The 22137-nt window shown below is 42.1% G+C and overlaps 1 protein-coding gene across 1 annotated transcript in view; it reads left to right on the forward strand.

The window, feature by feature from the left end:
* The window catches only part of LOC112260575 (tensin-3), a 65777-nt gene extending 53362 nt beyond the window's left edge, over nucleotides 1–12415 (forward strand). The window contains 6 exon segments of the mRNA XM_024435800.2: nucleotides 8057–8152; nucleotides 8384–8461; nucleotides 9541–9621; nucleotides 9878–10061; nucleotides 10249–10317; nucleotides 10448–12415. Of these exon segments, the coding sequence (XP_024291568.2) occupies nucleotides 8057–8152; nucleotides 8384–8461; nucleotides 9541–9621; nucleotides 9878–10061; nucleotides 10249–10317; nucleotides 10448–10622 (683 nt within the window). The 3' untranslated portion in view covers nucleotides 10623–12415.
* The last annotated feature ends 9722 nt before the right edge of the window (nucleotides 12416–22137 follow it).

A 22137-nucleotide genomic window follows, 5' to 3' on the forward strand; every position in this document is an offset into this window, starting at 1 on the left:
GACACTTTTCCATTGACTTCTGCAAGAATCTTCATTGCGCACACACGAATTACAGGAAGTAATGTAATCGCTCGTTGAGTCTCTTGGTCGATTACCGTCTCTGATTCAAGTTTCTCCAGTGATAAAGTTGTACATTTTCTGTGACAAAAAGAAATGAGAGGATTTCATATTATACATGTCAGACACATAGTGTTCTATAATATACTTCAATCTGAACGTTTTGTTCACATAATGAGCCTTATGTCCCCGCTTCATCCTTTTCTTAAATGTTTTTCTTTTCTTTTTTGTCTTTTTTTAATTGAATATCCAAAACATACAATTTGCTTGCAACAACTACACCACACCAGTCATCCAACAGACTCCCATTCAGTGCGATACACAGAAGCATCTAGGGTCGATGCCCTGCTCAAGGGCACGACGACAGATCTCCCACAAGGACAAAAAAGAAACGGGGACGCAAACCCTTCAGGATCCTCCCACAGTTCCCCATAGCTGTCCCTCAACCATCCAAGACCCCTCCCACAGTCACCCCCCTAAGAAAAAAACAAGAAAATATATAGAACCCCCCTCCCCCAATGACCCAACAACCAAGAAAATGAACTCATAAGATATGTGCGTGTCCTTGTATGTGTGTATTTGAATAAAAGTGTGTGTATATGTATGTTTACAAACTTCCTAATCCTAATCCTTTTCTTTAGGCTAATATACACAGGCTACAATAATGTTTTATGAAATGTTACTAACATTATAGAAATATCTACACATTCTAGCTATACCAATAACACCAGTAATCAATGCAAATATCCAATGTTGCTACTTGCAAGTAATTTCCAGCAGCAGTAAGGTCATCCCTTTCTTGCTCGTGTGCGTCTTCTACTAAAACAAGTCCACATGCTGAACAGCAACTAGCCATGTTGGAGTCCATTTCAGTGGGGGATGGGCAATGTACAGTGCATTCAGAAAGTACTCAGACCCCTTCACCTTTTCCACATTTTGTTACGTTACGAAGTTATTCTAAAATTAATTAAATGACCTTTTCCCTCATCAATCTACACACAATACCCCATATTGATAAAACAAAAACAGTTTTTTTGACATTTTTGCAAATGTATTTAAAATAAAAAACATAAATACCTTATTCAGACCCTTTGCTATGAGCCTCGAAATTGAGCTCAGGTGCATCCTGATTCCATTGATCATCCTTGAGATGTTTCTACAACTTGTCTATATAAAGGCACACACCTGTCTATATAAGGTCCAACAGTTGACAATGCATGTCAGCAAAAACCAAGCCGTGAGGTCAAAGGAATTGTCTGTAGAGTGCCGAGACAGGATTGTGTCGAGGCACAGATCTGCGGAAGGATACCAAACAATTTCTGCAGCATTGAAGGTCCAAAAGAACACAGTGGCTTCCATCATTCATACATGAGAAGTTTGGTTGCAACAAGACTCTTCCTAGAGCTGGTCACCCGGCCAAACTGAACAATCGGGGGAGAAGGGCCTTGGTCAGGGAGGTGACTAAGAACCCGATGGTCACTCTGACAGAGCTCCAGAGTTTCTCTATGGAGATGGGAGAACCTTCCAGAAGGACAACCATCTCTGCAGCACTCCATCAATCAGGTCTTTATGGTAGACTGGCCAGATGGAAGCCACTCCTCAGTAAAAGGCACATGACAGCCCACTTGGAGTTTGCCAAAAGAGCACCTAAAGACTTTCAGACTATGAGAAACAAGATTCTCTGGTCTGGTGAAACCAAGATTGAACTCCTAGGCCTGAATGCCAAGCATCACGTCTGGAGGAAACCTGGCCCCGTCCCTATCGGTGAAGCATGGGGGTAGCAGCATCATGCTGTGGGGATGTTTTTCCGCGACAGGGACTAGTCAGGATCCAATTGTTTACCAGATCGACAAAAAAGTTCAGTGCACCGGTAGATCACGTGTGCCTTGCATGCAAGCCGCGCACAAACAATTTGTTGTCTGGGGGGGGGTGATTTGTTTTTTTTTTGTGTAGTTGATCCTTTAGTTTTTTTGCCATGGGGGAGAAAGTTGAATTTGCAGTTTTATAGCTAATCTCAGGCTATTTACACATATTGCAGTTTTAAAGCAAATTTCCTGTAGTAATAAAAAAAAACATTTAATGTGTTTAATAGGAGAAATTATGAGACAAGATAAAGTTGCCTGGTTTCAGGATCAGTTATCTTATTAATAGAATGTAATAAACACATTTTTTCCAAAAGAAAAAAGGGTAAATTATCTGGTTCATAACAATGCTTGGTAGAAAAATGTACATTGACATACTTTCATATCCTTTGTTCAGTCTCTTTAACATACATATACAGTGCCTTCAGAAAGTATTCACACCCCTTTATTTTTTCCACATTTTGTTGCGTTACAGCCTGAATTTAAAATGGATTACATTGAGATTGTTTTTGGTCACTGGGCTACACACATTACCCCATAATGTCAAAGTAGAATAATGTATATACGTATATTTTTAAACATTTTTACAAATTAATTAAAAATGGAAAGCTAAAATATCTTGAGTCAATAAGTATTTAACCCCTGTGTTATGTAAAACCTAAATCAGTTCAGGATAAAGATTTGCTGATCAAGTCACATATTAAGTTGCATGGACTCTGTGTGCAATGATAGTCATTTAAAACTCATGTTAAACACTATCTCATCTCTGTACCCACACATGCAATTATCTGTAAGGCCCCTCAGTTGAGCAGTGAATTTCAAACACAGATTTAACCACAAAGACCAGGGAGGTTTTCCAATGCCTCGCAAAGAAGGGCACTTATTGGTAACAGACATTGAATATCCCTTTGAGCATGGTGACGTTATTAATTACACGCTGAGGTCTAGAGTCAGAGACCGAGGAGGAATATTGGGACAGATTGAGCGAGGAGTGGGTGGCGAAAGTTGAGGGGAGTGAACCAGAGACTGTCAGTGAGTTGAGGGATAATGTGGAGGAGAGAGAAATGAGAGAGTTATTGAATTGGTGGAGGATGCGCGACATTTGCCCTAAGGAGCGTGTTATCGATTTAAAGCCACCTGGGTCAGCTCTCTGTACTCATCCTGAGAAGTGTGTTAAAGTTCCGGTGCAAGTAATGCCGCATCAGGCCTCCAGTGCACCTCCACAGTCCAGTATGTCCTGTCCCTCCTCCCCGCACTCGTCCTGAGGTGCATGTCACCAGCCCTGTGTCACCTGTACTGGCCCCACGCATCAGGCCTCCAGTGCACCTCCACAGTCCAGTACGTCCTATCCCTCCTCCCCGCACTTGCCCTGAGGTGCGTGTCACCAGCCCGGTGCCACCTGTACCGGCCCCATGCATCAGGCCTCCAGTGCTCATCCACAGTCCAGAGCGTCCACAGTCCGGAACCTCCTGAGACGGGCCAGTTCCTCCGGCGATGAGCCATGGTCCGGAGCTTCCGGCGACGATCCCCTCACCAGAGCCGCCATTGAGGATGATGTATCCATGAGTGGAGTGGGTACTTCAACCCGCACCGGAGCCGCCCCCAATGTAGATGCCCACCCGAACCCTCCCCTATTGAGTCCCCTATTGATTAATTAATGAATAAATCATGTATCTCATGCTATACAAAGATAAATAACATACACTTTTCTAAACTAATCCAATCTGTTAGTTGGATTTATTGTACCTGTTACTGACATCGTTGTTCCATTTTACATGTTTTAGTTATGGTTATTTTTCCATATTTCTAACCCTGGCAGTCTTTCTGAATGCAGATTATGGGATTCCACTCCGGCTAAATTTTTATAGAAATTACTTTGCAAGCCAGCATAATGTGACTTGATGCTGGTTTTGCTTCAGCTTATATTTGTTTCCAAAACACAGCAAAGGCTGTTCACCAGTGAAAACACAACAAGGGCTGGTCACCAGCGAAAACACAGCGAAGGCTGGTCAGACCAGCTCGACCAGCTAGAGCATGCTAGTCTTCCAGCATAACCTGCAGGGGTAGGCAGTTCCAGTCCTCGAGGGCCTGATTGGTGTCACAGTTTTTCCCCAGCCCCGGCTAACACACCTGACTCCAATAATCACCTAATCGTGATCTTCAGTTTAGAATGAATTTTGATTAATCAGCTGTGTTCGATAGGGATGGAGAACAAGTGTGACATCAATCAGGCCCCCGAGGACTGTAGTTGCCCGCCCCTGATGCTGGTTGGCCAGCACAACCATTTAGACCATGCTTGTCAAACCAGCTTGACCAGCATCCGACCAGCTTAGACCACATGGACCAGATTGGAATTCATCCTGGTTTATGCAGTTTTTTTCAGCAGCAGAGTTAATGTTTTATAAAGCACATTGAAATACAGCCACAATTCAATTCAGAAATAGCCTGTCATGCAATATTTTGCTTTGTTCATGCTTCCTGGAACTAATGTCTTATTTTTATGGCCGATGCCATTTCAAATCAAATCAAAATGTATTTGTCACATACACCGAATACAACAGGTGTAGACCTTTTTGTGAAATGCTTACTTACAGGCCCTTAACCAATAATGCACTTCAAGAAATAGAGTTAAGAAAATATTTCCTAAATAAACTAAAGTAAAAAAATGTAATCTAATCATAAAGTATCACAAGAAAATGACATAACAATAATGAGGCTGTATACAGGCTATACCGGTACCGAGTCAATGTGCGGGGGTACAGGTTAGTCAAGGTAATATGTAAAGTGACTATGCATAGATAATTAACAGCGAATATCAGCGGTGTAAAAACAATGTACATATTACGGGTGGACATTTGATTAATTGTTTAGCAGTCTAGTGACTTGGGGGTAGAAGCTGTTAAGGAGCCTTTTGGTCCTAGACTTGGTGCTCATGTATTTATTTTTTTTAATTTTATTTCAACTTTATTTAACCAGGTAGGCTAGTTGAGAACAAGTTCTCATTTACAACTGCGACCTGGCCAAGATAAAGCATAGCGGTGTGAACAGACAACAACACAGAGTTACACATGGAGTAAACAATAAACAATAAACAAGTCAATAACATAGTAGAAAAAAAAAATCTATATACATTGTGTGCAAAAGGCATGAGGAGGTAGGCAGTAAATAAGCCATAGGATTGAATAATTACAATTTAGCAGATTAACACTGGAGTGATAAATGATCAGATGAACATGTGCAGGTAGAGATACTGGTGTGCAAAAGAGCAAAAAAGTAAATAAAATAAAAACAGTATGGGGATGAGGTAGATAAATTGGGTGGGCTATATACCGATGGACTATGTACAGCTGCAGCGATCGGTTAGCTGCTCAGATATCAAATGTTTAAAGTTGATGAGGGAGATAAAAGTCTCCAACTTCAGAGATTTTTGCAATTCATTCCAGTTGCAGGCAGCAGAGAACTGGAAGGAAAGGTGGCCAAATTAGGTTTTGGCTTTAGGAATGATCAGTGAGATACACCTGTTGGAGCGCGTGCTACGGGTGGGTGTTGCCATCGTGAGCAGTGAACTGAGATAACGCGGAGCTTTACCTAGCATAGACTTGTAGATGACCTGGAGCCAGTGGGTCTGGCGACGAACATGTAGTGAGGGCCAGCCGACTAGAGCATACAGGTCGCAGTGGTGGGTGGTATAAGGTGCTTTAGTAACAAAACGGATGGCACTGTGATAAACTGCATCCAGTTTGCTGAGTAGAGTATTGGAAGCTATTTTGAACCCTGTGGTACCCCCATAGAGACTGCCAGAGGACCGGATAACATGCTCTCGGATTTGACACACTGAACTCTGTCCGCAAAGTAGTTGGTGAACCAGGCAAGGCAGTCATTAGAAAAACCGAAGCTACTGAGTCTGCCGATAATAATATGGTGATTGACAGAGTCGAAAGCCTTGGCTAGGTCGATGAAGACGGCTGCACAGTACTGTCATGTACTGCTTGCCGTGTGGTAGCAGAGAGAACAAACAGTCTATGACTTGGGTGACTTGAGTCTTGGGCAATTTTTTGGTCCTTCCTCTGACACCGCCTAGTATATAGGTCCTGGATGGCAGGAAACTTGGCCCCAGGGATGTAGCGCCTTACGGTCAGATGCCGAGCAGTTGCCATACCATGATACTTCTTTGGTGATGTGGACACCAAGGAACTTGAAACTCTCGACCCACTCCACTTCAACCCCTTCGATGTTAATGGGGGCCTGTCCGGCCCTCCTTTTCCTATAGTCCACGATCAGCATTGAGGGAGAGGTTGTTGTCCTGGCACCACACTGCCAGGTCTCTGACCTCCTCCCTATAGGCTGTCTCATCGCTGTCGGGGATCAGGCCTACGACTGTTGTGTAGTCAGCAAACTTAATGATGGTGTTGGAGTCCTGCTTGGTCATGCAATCGTGGGTGAACAGGGAGTACAGGAGGGTACTAAAGCACACACCCCTGAGGGGCCCCTGTGTTGAGGATCAGCGTGGCAGATGTGTTGTTGCCTACCCTTACCACCTGGGGGCAGCCCGTCAGGAAGTCCAGGATCAAGTTGCAGAGGGAGGTGTTTAGTCCCAGGATCCTTAGCTTAGTGATGAGATTTGTGAGTGCTATGGTGTTGCACGCTGAGCTGTACTCAATGAACAGCATTCTCACATAGGTGTTCCTTTTGTCCAGGTGGTAAAGGGCGGTGTGGAGTGTGATTGAGATTGCGTCATCTGTGGATCTGTTGGGGCGGTATGTGAATCTGGTTATATTTCAATTGAAAAGGACTTCTAAAGAAAAGAGAAATCATTATGATAATCTCAAGTCATATTCAGACATATTTCTAGGAATAGGCCTACAGAACACTAAGCTTGATATTTTTTTACCCCGAACTTCTACCCTAACTAGGGCTGTGACGTTCATGGAATTTTGGATGATTGTTATTGGTCATATTGGTCAGCCAAATGACCACGGTCACCGCTATAATTGTTTGAATAGAAGAAAAAAAAGTGTTACATTTTTATATATATATATATTTTTTTTAAAGCTCCTCTCCTGGAATCCTGCTGCTGCAGGGAGGGGGACATTTCCTAGGCAACCAAAGACTTGTTTGCTACACCACCGTGCTTGTTTCAGCAAGGAGCAACAAAGTTTAATCACGTTGTAAAGAGTCCATGTTACCGCTGAAACGGACTCAACCGCACGAATGCCCGGCCGTCACACTTTCAGTCAGCTGTTCATGCCAAACAAATTTACACTTATGACGGTTATTTTATTTTCGTGAATGTCTCCATCCAGATTCGTTGATTACATAATTATACGGTAATGTGCCAGCCCTAACCCTAACCCAAAGGAACATGATCAACTAATGTGAATACTTCTGGAATGTGTTGGTGTTGCTCACTGGGAAAGAAAGAAAATGGGTGCTGATAGTAATCCTGTAAGGCCTCAGACACACCAATAGCGTTTGCTGGCCGAGAGTACTTAGCACCTGTGAACAGAGTGCCGGCCATTTCCAAATTGAGTGTGCATCAATTTTACATGTAGAATCGAGTGAAAGTTTTTGCAGTCAGACATCTACAGCGGGTGGTCCCTAAAACACCGTACGCTGAACGACACCGGTGCCCCTATGCCCAGCCCAGAGAACAACCCACTGAGCCCTGAGTCCTTTCTCCTTTTGTTCTGGTGTCGCTCTCCCCCTAAGCTTGCAGCAGGCTAGCACCTATAGTAACATTATGACGCAGTCCCTCTCCACACCTTCAGCTTTACTTTGTGACTCCTTAAGAGATTGAATCCCGTGCCGGTTCCAGATGAAGGATTTTCTCAGGTCCCTTTGTACTGGAGGACATTCCTCAGATCCTCATGCCCCTCGGACACACTGTTGTTAAATCATAATAACACTTATCTCAGCAGTGATTGGATAAGAGTTATGTAACTCTTAGAATTCAGGAATAGGAGTTAACAGGGGTAATAGAACTTAGACACCGGTAACACAAACCCTAACCCTGATTACAGCAAACAGGTATAATGCATTGATACGGGTTATACACATGTTATGAGCATTTATTAAATTACTATGTATCATAACGTTCTCTCTCTCTCTCTCTCTCTCTCTCTCTCTCTTTCTCATAGGAGGAGATCTGTCCAATGAGCTGGTCCGTCACTTCCTGATTGAGTGTACACAGAAAGGAGTTCGGTTGAAGGGCTGTCCCAATGAGCCCTACTTTGGTGAGTGTCTCTTCTCTAGCACACTTTACATACACGATTGAGGACAGTGATAAAACAGTGGGGACCTCTGCTGGTTACTCTGTGTAACCAGCAAAATAATTTGAAATGTTTCAGAGTTCCCTGTACTGGATAATCAACACAACTGCCCTTCAGACCTTGTGTTGAAAGCTCATCACAACTCTAAATTGCTATGATGTTTATAGTATGTTTTCTATTGTTTTTGTTTTCCAGGAAGTTTAACAGCGTTGGTGTGCCAGCACTCAATCACTCCACTGGCCCTACCCTGCAAACTCATCATACCTGACAGAGGTGGGAAGCTACTTCTTAGTATCATCATCAGAATAGATTTTACATTCACACAGTAGAGAGTGTTGTATTTGACAAAACATGTTGTGTCCTGTGGAAAAGCTAGTTAAATGAACACTACTCTCTCTTCTCTCTGTGCAACTAAATGTGACAGGGCTATAAATTGCAGTGCCGTTTAGAATGATATATATATATATACAGTACCAGTCAAAGGTTTGGACACACCTACTCATTCAAGGGTTTTTCTACATTGTTCACTATTTTCTACATTGTAGAATAATAGTGAAGACATCAAAACTATGAAATAACACAAATGGAATTATGTAGTAACCAAAAAAGTGTTAAACAAATCAAACTAATTTTATATTTGAGATTCTTCAAGTTTGCCTTGATGACAGCTTTGCACACTCTTGGCATTCTCTCAACCAGCTTCAACTGGAAAGCTTTTCCAAAACTCTTGAAGGAGTTAAGAACAAATTCTTATTAGATCGAATCCTTGTTCAGGAGCAGAACGTCAGTTTTTTCTTTACCTTGTCAGGTCAGGGATTCAATCTAGCAACCTTTCGGTTACTGGCCCAAAGCTCTAACCACTAGGCTACCTGCCGCCCCATTCCAGGTGACTACCTCATGAAGCTGTTTGAGAGAATGCCAAGTGTGTGCAAAGCTGTCATCAAGGCAAAGAGTGGCTACTTTGAAGAATCTCAAAAATAAAATATATTTTGATTTGTTTAACACTTTTTTGGTTACTACATGATTCCATATGTGTTATTTCATAGTTTTGATGTCTTCACTATTATTCTACAATGTAGAAAATAGTAAACATACAGAAAAACCCTTGAATGAGTAGGTGTGTCCAAACATTTGACTGGTACCGTAAATGATGTGATTTATTAGCCTGTGCATGCAACTCTTGTCAACTTAGATGAATTGCCTCTACATGGTTTACTATAAACCCAAGTCATCAGTGGCAGGGCCAGTAGAGAGATTAATTCAGTGATATATCAATGCCTCCTTTATCCCTCCTTTATCACTTTCTTCATTACATTGTATAGAATATATTTTTTTCCCCCCAATGTCCATAGATCCTCTTGAAGACATGGTGGAGAATACTACTACACAATCTATTACCAACTCTGCTGCTGAGCTGCTCAAACAAGGAGCAGGTAGGGCTTAAATCCTTTACTAACCACAAATCATCGTTATGCACATGTTTATACAGGTGCATGACTATTAGATGAATCAATGGGGATTATATTAAAGGCTCATAGTGAAGTATTGGGCAACAACAACAACCTCAGTTCCTTAGTGATTGTGTAGATAACATGTATTTGGTCTTGCAGTGTGTACTGTGTGGTTCCTGTGTGTGTTCAGTGTGTAGTGTGTGTTTCATCAGTGAGTAACGTGTGTGTTTCTCTGCAGCATGTAACGTGAGGTTCCTGGGCTCGGTGGAGATGGAGTCTCTGACGGGGTACCAGGCTGTGCAGAAGGCCACCAGTGTAACGCTGGCCTCAGACCCTCTGGGTTCAGACCCTCTGCCCACCTCCACCGTGGTCCACTTCAAAGTCTCCTCACAGGGTATCACCCTCACCGACAACCAGAGGAAGTGAGTTATGGAGAATACACAGACAGAAAGACAGACACAAACACACATATAATATGTATGGTCACATTAGGAATGCATTTAAAGCTAATATAAAATGATACATACATATATATATATATATACAGTATATATATATACAGTAATAATATGCATTTCTCTTTTTCCCTCCTTCCCCTCTTCTTTCCAGGTTATTCTTCAGAAGGCATTATGCAGTGAACACTGTCATCTTCTGTGCATTGGACCCTCAAGATCGGAAGTGAGTAAAGATGCCAGAATAAACATCATTTGAAATAAGAGTACGGTGGGACTAATATCATCACCTTATACTGTTTGATAACTTGCTGACAGTATGTTCTTCTTGTGTTCTTTCCCCCATCCATTCTTAGGTGGAAAAAAGATGGCTGCACTTCAGCAAAGATCTTTGGCTTTGTGGCGAGGAAGACGGGCAGTGGGCAGGACAATGTGTGCCACCTGTTTGCCGAGCACGACCCCGAGCAGCCCGCCAGCGCCATTGTCAACTTTGTCTCCAAGGTGATGATTGGCTCCCAGAAGACCAAGTAGACCTGCCACGCTGCTAGCTGATTGGCTAACGGGTCTGTTTCTAAAACTGGAAACTGTATTGTACAACCCACAACCTGAGGGTTATGACCCAGGACTTAATACGTTGGACTGGAAGCCAGCGGAAAAGAGTTCCACCCACAGAACTAGAATGAGTTCTGTGAGTCTCTATTTCTATGTTTCCACCACCTAAGAATGGGATACAACGAACAATGGATAACTGGACATGGGATAGATTTCTCTTGATAACGAGCATGCAAAGACTTGTAAGTTACAGCTCCACCTCCTATCCAAGTAAACTCCGAGTCACAGCACAGAGGGAGCTGTGGACCATCAGCAGGACAGGAGACTCAATCAAATATTTCTTGAGTCAAATGAAAACTCAAAACTTCCTTTGATTTCATTTTCTAATAGACTCTCGTTATGATGAGCATTAGGGGTGTGTATGCAGGGAAACATAGAATACAACAGGTATATTATAACGTGTATTTCATTTATTGTTATAGAACTAATACAGGTGTTTGCATTTCTCTCTTGAAGGGGTTTACAGTTTTATGTATCCCCGCTCTTTACAAGTTAGTTACATATTCCTATTCTCAACATGCTCTGTATGGTGTGATACTATACTAAAGTTAGTTACATATTCCTATTCTCAACATGCTCTGTATGGTGTGATACTATACTAAAGTTAGTTACATATTCCTATTCTCAACATGCTCTGTATGGTGTGATACTATACTAAAGTTAGTTACATATTCCTATTCTCAACATGCTCTGTATGGTGTGATACTATACTAAAGTTAGTTACATATTCCTATTCTCAACATGCTCTGTATGGTGTGATACTATGCTCAAGGGGACCCTAGCAGCCTGGCATGTAAGGGTTTGTCATGTCTAATATTTAACCAAAATGAAATAAACAATATAAATAAAGCATTACTCAAGCTATTAAAAAGGGTAATGAAAAATACTTAATGAAAGATTTTTTGTTGTTGTAAATGCATCAAATACTATTTTTAAAGTAATCTATTGACCTTCAAACATCCCTACACTCATGTTTTACCATCCCAATCATTTCCCTTGAACTTTGATGTTGCTCTGGAAATGTATGTGAGTTTAACCACTATCAAAACTAAAATACACACAAATGCTATGATCTGGATGGGGAGTGTTAGGATGAATTAAACCACAGACCAATATTTTATATGTAAACCTTAATATATTATATGATTAGTTTATCTAATTAGTTCATTACTTGTACTTCAAACTCCTTTATTACTTAATTCAGTAAAACTTTGTCTGGAAGAATGTTTAAACATTGATACATCACAGTTTGTTTTTCCTCTGGCTAGTCTCAAATAATTGTTTTCAATTGTATTTTTGGTGGTATATTATCTAACCATATATTGGAATGTCTCATTGTTAATATATTATATATTATATATATATATATAATATATAATATATATATATACATACATACATACATTAGAGGAAAATTGTATTATATATTTCATTTGGAATTCATATTTTTTGTGTGTTGGAACAATAGGTGATTATTGAGCTAAATGGAAAAGTGCAAATGTATTAACATTACCCACTCAATGCACCGTGTGAGCTCAATCAAGCGCAACTTTTAAAACACATTTTTGTCTAAATTGATTTCCTGATCACTTATTTCTTTATGTCAAATAATCTGGACAGGGACCATCTAATCCAATACAGCTTCGTTGAAATATTATACAGTCATTGTTTATGTACATTTTTATTGTATTGTTTCATATTTTTATCATGATGTGCTAGTTATACACTTTATATACAAAAGTATGTGGACACCCCTTCAAATTAGTGGATTTGGCTATTTCAGCCACACCCATTGCTGACAGGTGTATAAAATTGAGCACACAGTCATGCAATCTCCATAGACAAACATTGGCGCTAGAATGGCCTTACTGAAGAGCTCAGTGACATTCAACGTGACACCGTCATAGGATGCCACCTTTCCAAAAAGTTAGTTCCTCAAATTTCTGCCCTGCTAGAGCTGCCCCAGTCAACTGTAAGTGCTGTTATAGTGAAGTGGAAACTTCTAGGAGCAACAAAAGCTCAAACGTGAAGTGGTAGGCCACACAAGCTCACTGAACAGGTGCTGAGGCACATAGTGCGTAAAAATCGTTTGTCCTCGGTTGCAACACTCACTACCGTGTTCCTGCCTCTGGAAGCAACGTCTGCACAAGATCTGTTCGTCAGCACAAGAACTGAGCTTCATGAAATGGATTTCCCCATAGCCGAGAACTCGCACACAAGCCTAAGATCACCATGCGCAATGCCAAGTGTCGGCAGGAGTGCAGTAAAGCTTGCCGCCATTGGACTCTGGAGCAGTGGAAATGCGTTATCTGGAGTGATGAATCACGCTTCACCATCTGGCAGTCTGACGGACAAATCTGGGTTTGGCAGATGCCAGGAGAATTCTACCTGTCCCAATGTATACTGCCAACTGTACAGTTTGGCGGAGGAGGAATAATGGTCTGGGCTTTTTTTTTTTTTCCCAGTGAAGGGAAATCTTAACGCTACAGCATACAATGACATTGTAGACGATTCTGTGCTTCCACCTTTGTGGCAACAATTTGGGGAAGGCCCTTTCCTGTTTCAGCATGACAATGCCCCCGTGCACAAAGCGAGGTCCATAAAGAAATAGTTTGTCGAGATTGCTGTGGAAGAACTGCGAGCCAGACCTAATCGCCCAACACCAGTGCCCGACCTCACTAATGCTCTTGTGACTGAATGGAAGCAAGTCTCCGCAGCAATGTTCCAACTTCTAGTGGAAAGACTTCCCAGAAGAGTGGAGGCTGTTGTAGCAGTAAAGGAGGGACCAACTCTGTTTTAATGCCATTGATTTTGGAATGAGGCGTTCGACGAGCAGGCGTCCACATACTTTTGGTTATGTAGTGTATCATCTACAGTCTGTACCTCATAATACCTTTACTATCTCACATTTGGAATAATAATTAAGTGTCGTATTGATCCTGCAGCAAGTGACATGAACAGTTAATTTGTATATTAGAAATTACATTTTCAATGTTAGATGTAAATAAACAAAAGGGAAAAGTAATGTCATTGGTACATTTATTTATTCTCAAAAAGTAGAGAGAGAGAGATCTGACTTTCAATTCAGGTACCACAGAATGAGAGAGATTTGTTGAGTTTGGCAGTATGTCTGATTTGTATGTCTGTTGTTCCACCAGGAAACCAGAAGAGGGTGCTAGTAACACACAAATCCTTAAGCGTCTAACCTGGGTGGAGGAGATCTACTAAGTTAACATATGGGATTGTTTTAAGATGATCATACCATGTACCATTAACTATTAGATTTGGAATTTTAGGACCCCTTTAGCTATCAAAAATATATATAAAAAAATTATTTGATGAAACATTGAACTTGGCCTTACTGCTATTAGCCCATAGAAACAAACACATTGAACAGATTCATACATGGAAAAACAGATAGTCATAAAGAAATCTAAAGATAGTCTGTCTTGAAGTGTCTGTCCTATATCTGAGAGAAATAAGAAAGATCAGAAAACTATTTTAAAAATGTACACACATTTAACACATTTCTTTAGGCACTAAACTACTTCCATATATACACCCATAAAATGTTTTAACTGGTACAAGTCTTGTGAGGCATGTGTGTGCATCCATAGAGGGGTCATATTAGCGTTTAGCCCAAACTGTTCGGGTGCTAGGGGGGGGGGGGGGGGGGGGGGGGGCGTAGAACAAAACGGACAACATCATTGTGTTCATGAGAGTCCTCTCTTTCCATAGAGTGGTCATATTAGTTTGGATGCTACAAATGTTTTTGTGAGAAGACCGATTTTCTGAATATCTCATGGTCTGACAAACAATGCTATAGCTCGGCCACCTTCCACCAAAGATGCGGAAGGCCGCCATTGGCTGATGCTCTTTCTTAAACAGACGGATACTGATGGGGATTCTTTGTATTATACTAAATAGATTTCCACGGGGGGCACGGACATCGCGTCTAGGGGGTATGTCAGCTAACCTGTACAGGAAACACTTCGGAGAAAGGGTAAGAGAGATTGGATCACAGAAATAGAACGCACAGACATACACACTTGCACAAAAGCAGTATTAAAATAATTATTGATTAGAAGATGATCTGTCCAAGATTGTCATATGACTCTGTCCTTCCTGGATTGTCTTGTGCACTCACTGCATTGTGTTTGTCCTGGATCGTCTTGTGTACTGTGTCGATCCTGGATCGTATTGTGTGCTGTGTCAGTCCTGGATTGTCTATTGCACTGTTGATCCTGGATCATCAAGACTATCGCTACAAATCGTGCAAATGTTGATGATGTCACAAGGCAGTTTATTGTCTGATTGGATGATGAACCCTAAAGACAACACAGGAACGTGTCATTTAACACTTGGAGAAATCAGGTCGTGTTCCTCTGCTCTCTCTGGGCGGTGCAGGTCTGGACAGGTCTGTCTTTGACTGGCCCGGTGGTGAGACTGAGGTACAAATTGCAGGGTGAGGAGAGTGGAGGAGAGGGGGAAGGTGGGAAGGGAGAGAAACCCCCTACTGTCCTTGGACAGGTGGTGAAAGTGAAGAATTCCCGGGGAGGGGAGGAAGGGAGTGTAGGTGTCTTATTTAGTCTGAGTTGGCCACAGAGAAAAAGGAATTTGGGGAATCCAAAGTCCAGAGAAGCAGACAATACTAAAATAAAAGAAGGGAATTCTCTGAGGAGGTAGATGTTTTACGAGAACAGATTGTGCTATTGCAATATTTCAGACAGGTAATAATTAGCATCCTCATTTTCATTTAACAGAGAGACAGAAAGAGAAAGAGAAAGAGACAGAGAGAGAGAGAGAGAGAGAGAAAGAAAGAAAGAAAGAAAGAGAGATAGAAAAAATCCCACTCATTGTATGTATTGAGCACATTGTCCATAAGTTACCATCACAGGGTTCAACGCGTGCACCTTTCATAAGATCCATCCAGTAGTCTCTTGTACAGAATAACATACATCATAATTACAGAATACAGAATACACTGGGGAGAGAGAGACCTCTCGTTGAATTTCCATGCATATTGTTCGTTCATAATAAATTGGGTTCAATCAATTCTAGGAAATACTGTAATATCTCAGAATACACTGGATACTGACCGGGAATTCCTCAACTACCACCACTATTCTGGAACCTCCTACCTTCTGACCCTAAACACAAACCCAATCCCCACTGATGAGTCTCAACCAGGGCAGGGCATAATCGCCGCCATTGTCTTGTGTGTTCTGACCTGCTCATGCGCCCGTTACAGACACTGATTAGGGCTGTCACACATACAGTAATAATAAATCCAGCTCCGCCAAACAATTTCACATGTTTGCACAAGGCTGTTTCTGGGAGGAGCTCTTCAAGTCTGGATTGGTAAGTGGTGGCCCCAGTTCCATAGAACTTTTCCTCCTCCCTGCTCCCCATCTCCCTCCCTCCATTCACTTGTTGTTTAATTAGGGAGGAGAGGAGGAGGGGATGAAGAGGGAAGGGAGGTCCCCTTTCGGAGGAAGAACAAAGGTAGCGGCGCAGAAATAGAAAGTTCAATTTTGGGATCGCTGCACAATGCCATGCACTGTTTGATTTTGGGCCGTCTTTGCCACCCAGCGTCATGTAAATACCTTTTTATGATTACAGGATGCCCTTTACCCTACTCTGCAGGAGCTATAGTATTAGAATTATACATTACCCTAGAGGTTATATAGATGTAAAGCAGTGTGCAGATCAAAGGATTTTACTAATCATATACAACCAATAACCGTGCAACAAATGTCGGCCTAGATTACATTTTTACCATTACAGAGATGCAATGTAATATTACAGTCATTACGAAAGAAGAAAAAAAACATAATGTTTCATTATTACTTTTCCGACCTGCCAACAGAACAACACGGCTCAACAGCTCCAACACATAGCAGGGTAGGAAGGAGGGACAGAAGGTACTGGGATGGTATCTGATGGATTGTGGGCCTGCTGTTGTGTTACACTTGACTGTGCTAAAAGTGGAGGTGGTGACCCATTTACTGACTGTATGCATGGGGGAGTGTGTTACAGGCCAGACAACAAAGACTTCTAATCACTCCCAGTCTCTCGCTCTAACTCATACTCCACTTCAACAACACTATTTTTGCGTCCCAAATGGCACCCTACTCCATCCATATGGCACTACTTTTGACCAGGCCCCTTAGGAAATATGGTGTATTTGGGACGCACATGTATTGACTCGACTGACTGCCCTCATGGTCACAACTTCGCCAATATTATATAGACCTGCTCAGCCATGACTAGGCTTACATTAGGTGGACACCGCAGGAACAGCAGAGCAGTGCATTGAAGGGTGTCAGAGCTGGTTTGTGTGTGTATGTGCTGCGTGTGTGCGTGCATACAGTGCATTCGGAAAGTATTCAGCCTCCTTGACTTTTTCAACAATTTTGTTACGTTACAGCCTTATTCTAAAATGTATAAAGTTTTTTTCCCCTCATAATAATAACAAAGTGGAATCAGTATTCAGAACCTACTGACTTACTTTATACTTTGTTGAAGCACCTTTGGCAGCGATTACAGCCTTGAGTATTCTTGGGTATGACGCTACGAGCTTGGCACACCTGCATTTGGGGAGTTTCTCCCATTCTTCTCTGTAGATCCTCCCAAGCTCTGTCAGGTTGGATGGGGAGTGTCACTGTACAGCTATTTTCAGATCTCTCCAAAGATGTTCGATCGTGTTCAAGTCCGGGCTCTAGCTGGGCCACTCAAGGACATTCAGAGACTTGTCCCGAAGCCACTCCTGCGGTGTCTTGATGGTGTGTTTAAGATCATTATCCTGTTGGAAGATTTCCCTTGCCCCAATGTTTGTCCTTCTGGAAGGTTTTCCCATCTCTACAGAGGAACTGTGGAGCTCTGTCAGAGTGACCACCTCCGTGACCAAGGCCCTTCTCCACCAATTGCTCAGTTTGGCTGGGCGGCCAGCTCTAGGAAGAGTCTTGGTGGTTCTAAACGTCTTCCATTTAAGAATGATGAAGGCCACTGTGTTCTTGGGGAGCTTCAATGCTACAGAAATGTTTTGGTATCCTTCCCCAGATCTGTGCCTCGACACAATCTCAGAGATCTGTCTCGAAGCTCTACGGACAATTCTTTCAACCTCATGGCTTGACATGCACTGTCAAATGTGGGATCTTTTATAGACAGGTGTGTGCCTTTCCAAATCATATCCAATTAATTGAATTTACCACAGGTGGACTCCAATCAAGTTGTAGATCATCTCAAGGATGATCAATGGAAACATTTGCAAAAGAAAACTAAAAACCTGTTTTCACTTTGTCATTATAGGGTATTGTGTGTAGATTGATGAGGAAAAAATATTTTATTTATATTAGAATGAGGCTGTACTGTAATAAGATGTGGAAAAGTCCAGGGGTCTGAATACTTTCCTAATGTACTGTATGTGTGAGTGTGTAGGTGCATGTGAATGAGTGTTTTTGTGCGTACAGTATGTGTATGGAGATTCTATCTCACTCCCAAAGGATACAGCTCTCAACTAGTATCAGAGGTAGTGTGGTGGTTGTGCCATTTAACCTAGATTTTCACTCTCTTTTAGTCTACTCTGCCTCCCTTTTCAAAGCTCCAAAGTTTCAACTGTCTCCTGACTAACTTACCTTTCCAGTAGTTTTAGCAGTTTATGTCATCACATAACATAACAAGTAAATTTCGCAACTACTCCCCTGCCTGATTCTAATTCATGCCTAGACATGCCATAAGCAAAGCCAGCCATAGGCGGCCTTTGATTTGTATGGAATAGTAGGTATATGATCTGAACAGGGTCCCTATAGAAAAAGACAGTAAGCTTAACCAATCAGCTGATTGCCAAAGCTGTCAAAGACGATTATAACTCTATGAAACTCTCAGCACCCCACTGTGATGACAATAACTCTGGTTCTTTCCTTTCCACGTAGGCAACACACCACATCTCACAGCCACAGACCACCAACACGTCCAAAATAAATGAACCATTGAATGTCCTACGACTGCCAAGTGGAGTTATTCCATCCACCACCTATGATTTGCATGGGGCCTGACTTGTCATTGTCCACCAGCAGAGCACTGAATTTGTGTCTGTGTGAAAACTCTATGTGCAAGTCACCAACAGTACAAAGGCTACGCACCTGAAGCTATGCATTCATGTGCATGGGTATCAATGTGTGTGTGTGTGTGAGTGAGGTGAATATTCCTGGGAAATGCATGTGCTCACGTGTGTATGCAAACATGCATGCAATGTACACATACAGTTGAAGTCTGAAGTTTACATACACTTAGGTTGGAGTCATTAAAACTTATTTTGCAACCACTCCACAAATGTCTTGTTAACAAACTCTAGTTTTTGCAAGTCGGTTAGAACATCTACTTTGTGCCTGACACAAGTCAGTTTACAGACAGATTATTTCACTTATAATTCACTGTATCACAATTCCAGTGGGTCAGAATACTCTAAGTTGACTGTGCCTTTAAACAGCTTGGAAAGTTCCAGAAAATGATGTCATGGCTTTAGAAGCTTCTGATAGGCTAATTGACATAATTTGAGTCAATTGGAGGTGTACCTGTGGATGTATTTCAAGGCCAACCTTCAAACACAGTGCCTCTTTGCTTGACATCATGGCAAAATCAAAATAAATCAACCAAGACCTAAGGAAAAAATATTGTAGACCTCCACAAGTCTGGTTCATCCTTGGAAGCAATGTCAAAATGCCTGAAGGTACCATGTTCATCTGTACAAACAATAGTATGCAAGTATAAACACCATGGGACCACGCAGCCGTCATACCGCTCAGGAAGGAGACGCGTTCTGTCTCCTGGAGATTAACGAATTTAAGTGCGAAAAGTGCAAATCAATCCCAGAACAACAGCAAAGGACCTTGTGAAGATGCTGGAGGAGACAGGTACAAAAGTATGTACAGTATATCCACAGTAAAACGAGTCCTATATCAACATAACATGAAAGGCCGCTCACAAAGGAAGAAGCCATTGCTCCAAAACCGCCATAAAAAAAGCCAGACTACGGTTTGCAACTGCGCATGGGGACAAAGATCGTACTTTTTGGAGAAATGTCCTCTGGTCTGATGAAACAAAAATGGAACTGTTTGGCCATAATGACCGTTGTTATATTTGGAGGAAAAGGGAGAGGCTTGCAAGCCGAAGAACACCATCACAACCGTGAAGCACGAGGGTGGCAGCATCATGTTGTGGGGGTTCTTTGCTGCAGGAGGGACTGGTGCACTTCACAAAATAGATGGCATCATGAGGCAGGAGAATTATGTGGATATATTGAAGCAACATCTCAAAACATCAACATTAAAACTTGCCAAATGGACAATGACCCAAGCATACTTCCAAAGTTGTGGCAAAATGGCTTAAGGATAACAAAGTCAAGGTTTTGGAGTGGCCATCACAAAGCCCTGACCTCAATCCTATAGAAAATTTGTGGGCAGAACTGAAAAAGCATGTGCGAGTAAGAAGGCCTACAAACCTGACTCAGTTACACCAGCTCTGTCAGTAGGAATGGGCCAAAATTCACACAAGTTATTGTGGGAAGCTTGTGGAATGCTACCCGAAACGTTTGATCCAAGTTAAACAATTTAAAGGCAATGCTACCAAATACTAATTGAGTGTATGTAAACTTCTGATCCACTGGGAATGTGATGAAAGAAATAAAAGCTGAAATAAATCATTCTCTCTACTATTATTCTGACATTACACATTCTTAAAATAAAGTGGTGATCCTAACTGACCTTAAACAGGGAATTTTTACTCTGATTAAATGTCAGGAATTGTGAAAAGTTTAAATGTATTTGGCTAAGGTGTATGTAAGCTTCCGACTTCAACTGTAAGTGTCCAAAACTACATATCTAGGCTATCATAAGTGTTCAGTGCACATGTGTGTGCAAGCATGGGGAACAGCACTGTCTGTGCAGTTCCCAAAGTCAGCGGCTGCTGGTCGGCGCCACTCTCAGCCCACTTCCTTGCAGGTCTGCAAACTGTCAGGCGGGGTGCTCACATGCGCTCTCCACCGTCTTCCCCCATCGCTCTGGACTAATTGAAGCTTTGGGTTGGGCTGCCTAGATGGGCTGGGGCCTTGGCTGGCCTCCTGGAGGGGACCACGACAACACCAGACTAACTACAACAGGACCAGGCAGGGTCCCTGCTCCTCGCACAACACAAATTGACCGCTCCAAAAACAAGACGGGGTGGAAGGGAGGGTTAGAGGGAGTGCCTCCAGAAATAGACACACAGAAGATGGTGGCCATAATGTATGTAATCTGTCTGTTTGTTTACAGTCTTTGGACTGGGCTGATGATTGGATATTCTTGCAGCTGGATTGGATATTGAGACTCGGTAGTGTGTCTGAGATTGATATTGAAGGGAATGGTTGGCTGGATAAAGAATAAAATTCTATCTGCAATGAAATACAGTAACATTATAACATCTCATAATTTATAGGACTCAAGGTATGCACCCACATCAACTTAGAGTAACAGTTTCGTCCGTCTTCTGCAGTTTTGTACTGTACAGTTTTGAGAGAGTTATAAGAGAGTCAGTTAAGAGAGGGAATTTGAAAGGCACTCAGGCGGAATCAATTATCCTTTGTGTGTGAGAAGGTCACGGGCTATAATAATAACAGTGACTGTACCAGACGTCATGGGATCTACAGACTCCTTCCTGCAGGATAACCCCCACACACACACACACACACACACACACACACACACACACACACACACACACACACACACACACACACACACACACACACACACACACACACACACACACACACACTACCCTTTCCTAGTCAGGCATGTTTGGCTCAGCTCCAGCTGATTGGACTATGTGCTTTCCTCTCTGTGAGCTTTGGCACTTCTTGCAGATTCTTGGGCTCATTTCACTGTCTCTGCAGTAATGCCATTCAGCACCCAGCAGATCCCCCACACTCGCTCCAAGCCTGCCCATATCATATCTTCAGACAGTCAGACTCAGGCAGTATTCAGACTCATTGTTTGAATCAAGATTTGATTATGAAAATTGTATGCCAGAGAAAGGCAATGTTGTTGGTGATGATAATGATGATGATGGTACTGACTGATAGCAGTAGTCCTCAGTCAGTCTATAGCTGTCTTGAATACAGCAGTAGGGCCTACATTCATACTACATTCCTGATAGTGGTCTCTTCTACAGTAGGAAATAAATAGGGGCAGTTCTGCTGTACATGTGCTCTAAAAATCACGGACTGAATCGTCCAAATTGTTTTAAAGCGGTGGAAAATTTCCTTGGATTAGAACTTGAGCGACTGTTGTTGTTGGCCGAGATTGCTTCTGACAACGGGGTATGTTAAACACGTGTATAGTAATATCCTGTGTGTGAAAAAGCGCATTCTTCACACTCCGTCTTTATTGAGTGGCTG

The sequence above is a fragment of the Oncorhynchus tshawytscha genome, linkage group LG10 (assembly GCF_018296145.1).
Source record: "Oncorhynchus tshawytscha isolate Ot180627B linkage group LG10, Otsh_v2.0, whole genome shotgun sequence".
NCBI classification, from domain to species: Eukaryota; Metazoa; Chordata; class Actinopteri; order Salmoniformes; family Salmonidae; genus Oncorhynchus; species Oncorhynchus tshawytscha.